Source organism: Struthio camelus, chromosome 35 (assembly GCF_040807025.1).
Source record: "Struthio camelus isolate bStrCam1 chromosome 35, bStrCam1.hap1, whole genome shotgun sequence".
Classification (NCBI taxonomy): Eukaryota; Metazoa; Chordata; class Aves; order Struthioniformes; family Struthionidae; genus Struthio; species Struthio camelus.
In genome coordinates this window covers 828,238-838,995 of record NC_090976.1, presented here as the reverse complement: position 1 = coordinate 838,995, position 10,758 = coordinate 828,238, and the positions used below count along the sequence as shown (strand labels likewise).

Here is a 10,758-nt window from a genome sequence, read left to right as displayed (position 1 = left end):
TCTAATGACTCATTATTTAATGATACTTTCTGTACAAAAGAGCAAATCAGTGGTGGTGTAAGGAAACAGGCGTTCGGGCTCCGGGAAAGAAGCAAAAAAAGTCAGTGCACTTTAAGACATTCCTTAATTCCTTGGGGGGTGCCCAGCCTCGTTCTGCGCCGGGACGGCCCGAAACGGTTACGAATGATATGGTTAATTAATTGCAACATCTAAGCAACGAGGTCCTGCTTGCTTTTACGTCCATCGAGCCTCACTGCCCGCCTGATACAGGAAAGCTATTTCTTATCCTCTTTTTATTTTTTAAACGAATCAGGAAACTGCGAATCAGAGACCAGGCTTTAAGGGCTTTTCCTTGCTTGATTTCGCTAGGAGCTCCAGTCTGTCTAGGTGCGGATAAATTAAAAAAATCCAAGCGTGCGAGCTGGACTTAAATAAAATATACCTAGGGGATTTTACTGGGAACTGGATGAACAAACACTCCAGGCAGCTCCGACGGAACGAGCCAAACTGCTGTCATGGTTCTCTCCCTAGTTCCAGCGTCAGCAGAACGTGCGCTGCCGTTGATTTTAAAAGCAGAAGGGACTCTGCGTTACTCCGTCCAGCTTTCCGCGTGCCGCAGGCCAAAGTCTTCCACCCGCTCCTTCCTCCGCCGGTTTGAACGATCCGCAGTCGATTGGGACGGCGTCTCTTAAACGGAGCTCAGCTGCCGCCGAGGGATCGAGGATCAACCGCGGGAATCCGCTCTCGGGCTCGCTCGCCCTCACTTAACGTTTCTCGGGCTTTATCGACGCTTTAGCCGACTTCGGAGTCCGAACCCCCCTGAACCCAGCCGCGATTTGAGGCACTAAAACCACGGAGCCCGTTAAGCTTTCTCTGCTGCTCCGGAGAGAAGGCGCGACGCTAAAGCTTGACGGATTATTTTTCTGTAACCGCTAGAATTTACCTGTTTGCAGGCTCTTAAAAAGAAAAACAAAAAAAACACGCAAAGAGAGGCCAACGGAGGCACTGGAAATCACAGTGTGGATTGAGTTGCTCCCACCTCGAGGGGCCAAGCCTCGAGCAAGACGTTTGGGAGTTCAGTTGTATTGCTGCGTTGTGTCAAATTCCCCCCCCCCCCCCCCCCCCGTTTTGCACCCTTCACACCCCATCCAGTACAAAGAATCGAGAACGGCACAGTCTTTCCCCGCCGCCCCTCTTTTTTCCCTCTTTTCAAAAGTCAAAGCACAGTCCTCCAGTTTTAACAGGTCGCTAAAGTTCATCCCGGGAAGCGGCGGTACGATTTAGCAGCGAGCGCTGCCGGTTTTGTCTTGGCTTTGTAACTCCCCCCATCCCCACCCTGCTTTCCGGGGGGATATCCAGAGGTCTGCGGAAAGCAGCGCCGGGAAGAAACGCTCGTATCCTGTCCGCGCGAGGAAACGACGCGTTCCCGTGAGCGTACGACATCCGATTAGCGAAGATGAGACTCACGCAGGGTCAAATTCACGAGTTGGAGGTGTTCCAGGCAATTCAAGAGCCGCTTGGGGAAAAAAAGAAAACATACCCCCCCCCCCAAAAAAAAACCCCAACGACAACAAAATATCTGTATTTCAAAGTCTTCTCCTTGCGTCGGTCCTTACGTTCTCACGTCAAGATCTCCTGCCTCCCCGAATCCTGTATCGCGCCGCCCGCTCTCTCGTCCTGATGCTTCTCCATCACTTGCAGGACGTCCTCCAGGATCGACGGCCCCAGGTCCACGTGGAGGGAGAGCAGGGAGCCGGCGTGCGACAGGAAGGGCTCGTCCTTGCCCTGCTCCTCCGCGTAGCCGTTCGGAGGGCCGCCGAGGCAGCGGCGCGGGGCGTCGGGAGGCGGCGGCGGCGCGGTGCGGCCCTCGTCCTTCCCCGACGCCGCTTTGTCGTCGAGGTGCAGCCGCGGCGGCTTGGGGGGCGCCTGAGCCGCGGGCAGCGTCAGCGCCTGCGGCCCGCCGATGGCGGGCAAGGAGATGGCGTTTTTCAAGAGGGGAGAAGAGGTTTCGGCCGCCGGCGGCTGCTCGCTGCCGGAGACGGTGGCGGTCCGCGCGAACTCGAACGGCGCCGCGTAAGGGCCGTCCTTGTCCGAGTCCAGGCTTCCCGCCGTCCTCGGCAGGAGGTGGAATTTCCCCTGCAGGAAAGAAATGTCGCCGAACATGTCGCTCTCCCCGCCGCTCCCGATGTGAATCGTGTGCCGGAAGTCGCCTAAGGGCGGGCTGATCATGTCGGAGGAGAGGATGTCTCGGAGTTTCTCCTTTTTACCCTTCCGGCTGCCTCTTTTCAGGTAAATCGGCACCTTGGTGGACATCTTGCCGAGGAGCAAAGCCTTTGCCCGGTCAGCGCCGTCTCGGGAGCCTCCAACCGAACGCTCTCTCGGAGGCGGTCGTCCTCCTCGATCCGAGCGATGTGGGCTTTAAAAAATAATCTGCAGAAGACAAAAAACAAAAAAACAAATAAAAAAGCACACGCTTAGGAGCGGGATATAACATTTAGGACAAAGCTTCTCCGCGTAAACACGTCTGGAAATTAATTCCAGACTCTCTCAATTGCTCTATCTAAAGTTCGTTGGCTGCGTTATCAATAGCAAAACAAGCCAGGTAATTAATTCCAGGCACTGAAAAAAAAAAATAAGCGCTCTCAAGAGTTTATCTGCCAACGCGTTTTCAAGCATGAGCTCTTCAGGAAGACGAGGAACAGGGTCAGAGGCTGAAATCCAAGCGGACCCCTATTTTAACAGGGCCGATCGGGGAAAGGACTAAGGGGTTGGATGGGGGGTATAGTTAACGGTCAGGCGAACGCAGCTTTGGAAAGCTGCTTTTCTAGCCCAAGAGATGAAGTTTTGCCTGCAGGAATTTTTGTTTTCTCCGTGGTCCAGCCCTAGTGCAGCTCCACCCAGAGAAAAGCTAGAAGAAAAATAATAATAATACAGTCGTGGGGGAGGAAGTTGGGTTTTTTTTTCCCCCTCCCCGTTAGTCATAATCCTTGCGCAACTAAAAGCGCAAGTGCCCAATTCGAAGAGGGACGGTGACCTGTAAAAGGCCCCTTTTTGCTGCGGGAAAAAGTTCCAGTTTTTGGCAATCATGGGCAAATGAGGCAGCGATTATTGGGGGGGGGGGGAATAAAGTAAGAACGGGCATTTACAGCGATGAATGTCACATGCAGCCGCAGGAGGCACCTCACTAGGAGAAACCCCCGCGGTTAAGGACATCGTATTTAGAAACCCTAAAATACGCTTTTGAAAGCCAGCATGTTGATTTTTCACTTTTGCCACTAATTTCCTCCACAACACCGAGGAAAAAAAAACCATCTCCACCTCAACAAAAAAAAAAAAAAAAAGGGATCTGATCTAATACAGGCTACAAACACAACGCACGATTTAAGCTCTTTAGAGAGGGGGCTTGTCCGGCGCGCCAAACCCCGACTCTACTACAAAAATAACCTTAAAACGCTGCTCAGCCTCCGCTAACGCCGCGTTTTAACACACAGCTCCTGCCAGGCTCTGCGCTACGCTCGCAACGGGGGAAAAAAGAAGAGATGCCGAGCGGCTGAAGTACCCCCGGCCGAATCCTCCTCCTCCTCCCGTCAGCCTCCGGACTACGAGGGATTTCGCAAGAGGTCAGTCGTAGCCGCACGCGAACCCCGGCCGCGGCTCTCCGCCAGCCGCCGCACAAAGGCGGAACAAGCGGAGAAAAGCCCGGCTGGATGCAGCCAGACGGCCTTTTTTTCCCCCCGCCTTGCCAACCTCTTCCCCACGTTTTACCACCCCGAACGACCGTCTCCTCACCGAGCCGGCTGCTTTTCTTCCCAATTCCCCGCGTTTGGGCGGAAAAAACCGAGCTGCGGGATGACAAGAAGTTATTGAAAGAGCCACGAGCCGGCGGCAGCCGCCAGCCGTTTCGAATGACAGCCGGTGCCGGGTGAATTAAGCCGGATCTCCTTTGGGGCTGCTTCCCCGAGGGTAACATTTCAATTACGAGCGTCGTTGGCAGGAGCTGGGAGCATCGCGCCCAGCTGTATTCAAAGCTGGGTCACTCAGCGGGTTTTTGCCCCTTTTGTGCGTTTTGAAAAGGCACCGGGATTTTAAAAACCGCACAAAGACATTGCCGGAAGCGACGGCGATTCGCGGGCGTTAGTAACTGCCGCCTCCCTCGACAGGACAGGGAGCGGCACAAAGCAGCCCGGAGAGGGCTGCCGGGTCGTGCTGCCCCTTCCCCTTGCAGCTTCTTGTCAAATCCGTCCCTAAAAAAAAAAAAACGCACAGAAATGGAAAACCGCTGCGTCCCCCTTGGCCTGGCTCTTTCCCTATCTTTTATCGTTAGGGAGTTCTTCCGAGGTAGGCCTCGTCCTACCTGTGCCGGTCGCAGGAAATAGTTTATTCCCTTCTTTTTTCCAGGTGTGTCTTCTTTTCTACTCTGAGAGCTGCCGTTACGTTTCCTCACCTGTAAAGCAAGACCCAAATAAGGACCAACCCGAAAGCACCCCGGGCCCGTGGCACTTTACACCCTGCTGCCATTAATTCAATTCACGGCAGCGCAGGTGAGGTCAGAGAGAGCTGGGGAAGATCATCACGGCTGAAAAAAATTAATTACGGACGAGACGCTGGCTCGTGCAAATCCCTTCGTCAGTGAGAGAGCAGCCCCAGGCCTAATGCCGGCGGTGATAATCCCACTGCCGAAACGCCGTCTGCATCCCTGCGCCGTGAGGGCTCTCGCTGCAGGGGGGCTGGGACAGCCGTGGAAAAAGCCCAGTTTGGGGGGATTCGGCTCGTTCCTCCAACGCGGAGGAGACGCCAGCGGAGCGTGCCGCTGCCCTCGGCTGTCGGAGCGCTCGCTGCGGGGAAGGGAGCGAGGGAAACCGCTTCCCACCGGGGATCCGAATCGGATCTGCTCTCAGCCAGCCAGATGCATCCCCCGACTTGCCGGGCCACCCCGGACAACTCATCCTGCTCAGCTCCTCCATCCCGCGCTTCTGAGACGGGAAAACCACGGCGCACAGCCGGGCACAGCTTATCCCGGAGAGGCCACAGCCGAGGAGCGCCGCGGACGTAAGAAACCGCCGCGGATTTGCGGCGGTCACAAGGCGAGAGCAGCTTTCCAGCGTGGGACCTTCCGTTCGGCACGGAACAACTTTAAAAAAAAAAAAAACTCCAGAATATTTTTTGTTTTCGGTTTAGGACTCGGGAGTCACAGCCGACAGGGGACAACGGCCAGCAGAAAAAGCCCGGCGCTGCGGAAAGACCTCCCTCGTCCCGCTGCCGACGCGGGGCCGCTTTCCCTTTTGTCTTCTTCCAGCCCAACGCAGCCCCCAGAGCTTCGGTTTAACGGCTTTCCGCAGCACCTGCTCCCGCCGGCGAGCCCAAATCCCTCTCCCCTCCCTTTCCCGGCGGGGTTTCAAGCGCCTGAAAGCCCAGCGGGCTCCGCCGGCGGACAAAGGCGAGCGCTCAGGCGCTGGGGCTAATTCACAGGGCAGGGAGCTGTCGAAATTGCTGGGAAAATTCCCGGTGGCTTCAGCTTCGCCCCTGTACTAAAGCCGCAGCAGTGAAGAGGGAAGAGAAAAGAGGTCTCAAAGGGTCATTTTCTGGCAGCGCAAGCTGGGAAAGGATCATCTGCTCCCAAAAGCAAGGGGAGTAAGGTGGGTTTTTTTGGATGAGAAGCATCCTCAGCATCCTTTTCCCAAAGTTTTCCCCAATTTAGGGGACACATTCAGCGGAGAAAAGATCAGCGGTGTCACCAGCGTGCAGCAGGAAAGGGCCTGTGCAGCGAATACGCTGCCGCGGATCCAAGACAGGTGGGGAAGAGGTCGGAAACCTGCTGCTCAGAGAAGCAGAATAACCCGATAAGTTATTTCCGATAACTTATTTCCAATAACCCCATAACTTATTTCTGCTGACTTATTTCCGTGTGTTCTCGTAGCGCCCGCTCCGCGTGAGGCCCCTCTGGCGCCGAACGCCGCGCTTTGGGCCGTACCCCGTTCGTCTCTACGGATCGGCGGGTGACAACTCGCCGGGCCGCCGTTCCTCAGCATTCGATGGGAGGTACCCGAGTTAAAAATCCTGTTTAAAAACACCCCGATACGGTTAACGTACGACAAAATTCCAGGTGTCCTGGGAGAGCTCCCTGTGAAATAGGATTCCTGGCAGGCTGCACAGAGAGAAAGAGGGAGAAAGAAGGGGAGGGGGAAAAAAAACAAAAAAAGGAGTAGTAGATGCTTTGTTGCGGAAAAAGTGCTCCGGGGGTCAGGAGCAGGGTGACGCAGGCCATCTGGCCCTGGGTGGGGAACTGGGCTAGTTCCAGCTCATCGAACACTCCCTTTCCTTTTGGGGAGGGAAATAGAGTTTTTTGGGTTTTCCTCCCCTCGCAAAGCTCCCTCCCTGCATATAAAAATTCCTTTGCGAGTCAAACCCCGCCCTGGCTGCGATCCCCCTTTATGCAGGGATTGCGGGAAGGGCGCCATGCCCCCGAAATTGAGGTGGAGACCCCCGAAACGGATGCAGGGAGAGGGACGGCTGCCTTCCGCCACCAGCTCCCTACGGATAAAACACCTTGGGCGCTTATCTCCCCGGAAATTTATTTCCGGGTAGAGGTTATTGCCTCGCAGAGAGAGCCCGGGAGCGCAGAACACCACGGCTCTCATGCCTCGCTCGATAGCCTCGGGCACGTCGCTACAAACAGCTCCGTGCCTCAGTTTCCCCCGTCTTTAAAACGAGGACAACACCGTCCCTGCTGCCGCGGCAGATGGGGTCAGCCAGCTCCTGAGTCAGCAGCTGAGCGAGACGCTGCACAAACACGATTTGCCAGGCGGCCTTTCGCGAGCGCGGGGAGGGAAGGAGGACGCGCCAGGTTCGCGTGGGTATTCAGACCTCCGGCGCTGGTCCTGCGCTCGCCGGACGGCGTTTCGGCGCTCGCGTCCCTCCACGGGCCCGTCCTGGAGCTCTTGCTGCGCTACCGGTGTCACTTGTGACTATTCAAATGGAAAAATCACTCCAAAAAAAAAAAACAAAACCCAAATCGTTCTCCTTTTCTGCTTGCGTGGTGCCAAAAGTATTCGCACCCTCCTCACAGTCCGATCGGGAGCTTTTTGAGCACGCAAAACTCCGAGGAAGGTGAAAGTCAGAGGGTCGCGTGTCATCAAAACTACCCCGCGAAACCACGCGGGCCGTCCCCTGTCTGGGGGCGCGATCAGCTCACCCAAAATCGCTCCCGACAGGCATCGGCCCAACCTGCTCCGAACCTCCCCGAGGAGATGCCCCAACCCCTCTGGGCAACCTGTTCCACCGCTAATCTACTTTCCCCCCCCTTTTTCAGGGAAATTTGGGCCCAGTGAATCTGTTTTCGCAGCAGCGCGAGTTCCCAGGGGTTTCGTCCCAGCTGTGGAGGAACGGCTTCACGATTCGACTGCGATTTAAAGGCAGAGTTTCAACGGACCCGAAGCGGGACTCGTCCTGCCAACCCGGCAGATACAGAGACTGGATTACTTCTTCCCTCTTTGCAGCCCTCAGCTTCCCTGCTCCAGGCAGCGGCAACACCAAACGCTCCAAAAGCGGATCCGAGGCCCCCAAAATAGAGGCCAGTTAATCTGCTTCCCACGTTGGGTTTCATCGCCGTCTCTAATAATTCAGAGATCAACTCGAGCCCTAAAGCGTGAGGTCTAGCGTCTCACCACGCGTTTCGGGGAGCGCTCATTGCAACAGCTCCGCGGCACCCGCCCCCTTTTCCCAGCTTGTGTTAAGATTAGCTCGTTTAGCTAATTTCCCACGGCCGCACCCGGCGTAAAGCTTGTTTCCTTTTGATCCGGTTGCAGGGACTTACGCTTCATCACGCGGCACAGAGGGCCGCCGCTCCTGAACTTTCTCAGGCTCTCACCGATGGACAGAGCAGCAAGTTTTCAACCCTGAACCCTGGCAGCTCCACAGACTATTTATAAAGGGTCCACAAAAAGGTAATTAAGGCTTAAATTCATTATATAGGGGCGCACAGGTCTGGTGAAAAACACTCCAGGGTCCAGAAATCAAGTGAGCAAGGACAAGAGTTAATGACTGCCACAGAAAACGAAGCCGGTAACTCCTATCTATCTTCCTAGCAAACGTTTCCGAATATCCGCTCAACCCAATGGCCTCTTTCCTGTGCTCTGGCAGCCCATTTGAACAGGGCACTGGGTGTATTCCCCCAGGGTGGTGCCCTATCAGCTTCATTTATTAGTCAGCTTCGTTATTTAGGTACCTTCAAGGGGGAGGTAACAGCTTGAATTAGATCAGCTGAGAGAGCTGGGGGGAGGATAGTCACCTGGGTAAAATGCAGCTATTTCTGGGGGAAAACCTTGTGTAAAAGCAGACCTAAAAGAGGAGCGCAAAAGACTTGCGCCAGGAGATGCACAAGCAAAAAAACAAAAACAAAATTTGGGAAGAGATTCCTCATTCGAGGCTCTTTCCAGCAGCCGCTAGAAGGCTGCATGTGTCGCAGATCCTCTTCTGGGGGGGAGAAAAAAAAGTTTCACCTTTGCAGCACAAAAGAGGGATGTTTGCTGGGGAGGTGAACGCGCATCCCCTTGCTGAGCTGGAGGCACGATGGGATGGGGAATACGGGTCTTCCAGAGCAGCGGGAAAAACCCTGGCGGATGCGTTTTGGGGTGGGGGGGCTGCTGCGACCCTGGCCCGCGTCGCCCAGCGCCGCCCTCACGGAAACCCGCAGGGAAGAATTGGTCTCTTCTGGTTGTTGCAGGACGTGGCCCAAGCGGGCATCTCCCGCGCGCAGCAGCCCGTTCCCTGGCAGCCGAAAACACGCCGCGACGTAGCTGAGGAGACTCGCCGGGCTCGGCCGCGTCCGGGCGGAGAAACATCCGCCGGCGGTTTGGGGCGCGGATCGACTCGGGCGAGGCCGCCTCGCACCCCAGCTCCGCGCCTCGGTTTCCCCCCTTCGCCGGGCAACCCCACCTTTGAGCGGACGGGGAGCTTCATTGCATTCCCTGCCCCGATTCCCGCTGGAGCGGCTACGGGCTGAAATCCTTCCCTGGAAAAACTACGGGAACAGCTCGAACCCAGCAACAACCACCCAAGCCGACGCGTGAGCCGAGCCCTTCCCCGGGCGGCGGGGGCGAGAGCCGGGAATTCCCCGGTGGGACGCGGGAGCTTTTAATCGCCTGCTCCGAGTTTCTTTTCATCTTCCTCGGAAGCAGATGGATCTGGGTGGGAGCAGGGCACAGGTCGTTCCGATATCCCTGTATCGGAGCCAAAGTCCCGACACCGGATATCTTCGGCGCCTTCCCAGCTATGCTGACACAGCCGCGGATTTAAAACCTGCCAGGGCCCTCCGCGCTTTTACGCCGCGATCCTTTCCTCCGCCTCGCTCTGGGCAGGGAGGATCCGGCCGCTGGCGTTTCGAGCGCGATATCTATTTCAAGGATCACGAATCAGCTCGTTTTAATCCCGAGCCGGGTAGAAACTTCACAGCTGGTTGCTAAAATTACCAAGCAGCGCACTGAGCATAGCTGGATCGGTAGCAAAAAAAAAGGAGGCAATTGGGTCTTTTTATAGATAACACGTAAGCGATCCCCCCCCCCCCCCCAGATTTAAAATAGGCTGGATTCGATTTCGGCTGCGGTATCGTCTCCAGCGGGCGAGAATTTGCTTCTGCCTCCTCCCTTCTCGGTTGAAAAAAAAAAAAAAAGTGCCCCAGCTCGACTCCGGGCGAGCTGTGCCGATTCCCGAATTCATCCGCTGGGAAAGCAAACGCCACGGAGGGTCTCGGAGCTGGCGGCAAGCAGACGGGATGAGATAAGCGGCACGATGGGATTTCAGGACTGGATTCGTGGGTCGGTGGCGGCAGGGAAGCAGGGGGGAAACATGACAGCAGCGACCGGAGAAACAAAAACTTCCTTCCTAGCGTGGAAAAGCCGCGTCCCTCCCCGGCACACGCGCAGCTTATCTTCCGCATCGCTTCCCCGTTCGGCAGCGCTCCGGGAACGAGCCGCGTTTTGCAAGCCGGGAAACGGAGGCGCCGCACGGAGTCAGGAAGAGAGACAGGAGACGGGAAGGGAAACGGGCCGGTACCGCAGCAGGCCTTCCCGGCGGGGACGGGAGCATCGCTCTGCGGGCGACGGAGGTGGGATGCTTCAGGAGCCGGGATGCCCCAGGGGCTTCGCCGTAGGGAAACGCCACTCTGGCGTGCGTCCCCCTCCCGCCACCCCCGCAACCAGAAAACCGAAACCTCCGCCAAGGCGCCGGCCTCCCCGGTACTCACCGCCGCCACCGAGCCGCCACCTTCGTCTTCCTCCCGTCTTTTGCGATCTCGCGCACCCGACTGCGATGAGCCGCATCCAGCCGGCGCTCTGTTCCCTCCCTCGCCGCCCCGGCCAATGCTGGAGCGACGGCGCTGGCCGGCCCCGAGCCCTGGCAAGCCCCACCCCGGGCCCAGCGCGCCGCCTCGGCTCCCCGCTTCTCCCGGTGCCGACGTTTGCTCTCAACGGAGCCTCGGCCGCCGCCAACGGAACGAGAACGGTAGCGTTTTTCCAGCCTTTCTGACTGCCCGGCAGCAAAACAGCAGCGTTTCGCAGGAGCCCGTCGCCACGGCTTTTCCCCATCGGATGCTGCCGGCGGGAGGACTCGCAAGACGGCGGCGGTGGGGGGGGATTAAGCGCAAAACGGGATAAAAAGCTGCGTCCACTCCAGCCGCTAAGGGAGGATTCCCTACGGAGCGAACGTGGATGGAGCGGCATTACTCATCCATCCAAAATAATCCCTGGGAATTCCCACCGATTC

The 10,758-nt window shown here is 56.9% G+C and overlaps 1 protein-coding gene across 4 annotated transcripts; it reads right to left on the bottom strand.

Moving 5' to 3' along the window:
* On the bottom strand, positions 1–10,440 carry CDC42EP2 (CDC42 effector protein 2). Of its 4 annotated transcripts, XM_068923751.1 has the most exons (4): positions 10,241–10,377; positions 4,355–4,444; positions 3,790–4,244; positions 1–2,430 (listed from the first exon to the last, which is right to left on the bottom strand). In XM_068923751.1, exon 4 carries the CDS (start codon positions 2,311–2,313, stop codon positions 1,621–1,623), a length of 693 nt encoding a protein of 230 aa, XP_068779852.1. In that variant the 5' UTR covers positions 2,314–2,430; positions 3,790–4,244; positions 4,355–4,444; positions 10,241–10,377; the 3' UTR covers positions 1–1,620. The 4 variants fall into 4 exon arrangements, with proteins under 4 accessions (XP_068779852.1, XP_068779851.1, XP_068779853.1 ...); XM_068923750.1 differs by lacking the exon at positions 3,790–4,244 and having other exon boundaries at positions 10,241–10,440; XM_068923752.1 differs by lacking the exons at positions 3,790–4,244; positions 10,241–10,377 and adding an exon at positions 8,935–9,174.
* Between the last annotated feature and the right edge of the window lie 318 nt (positions 10,441–10,758).

Excerpts from the sequence above, each read along its gene's own strand:
- CDC42EP2 (XM_068923750.1), bottom strand. The coding sequence starts at position 2,313 with ATGTCCACCAAGGTGCCGATTTACCTGAAAAGAGGCAGCCGGAAGGGT.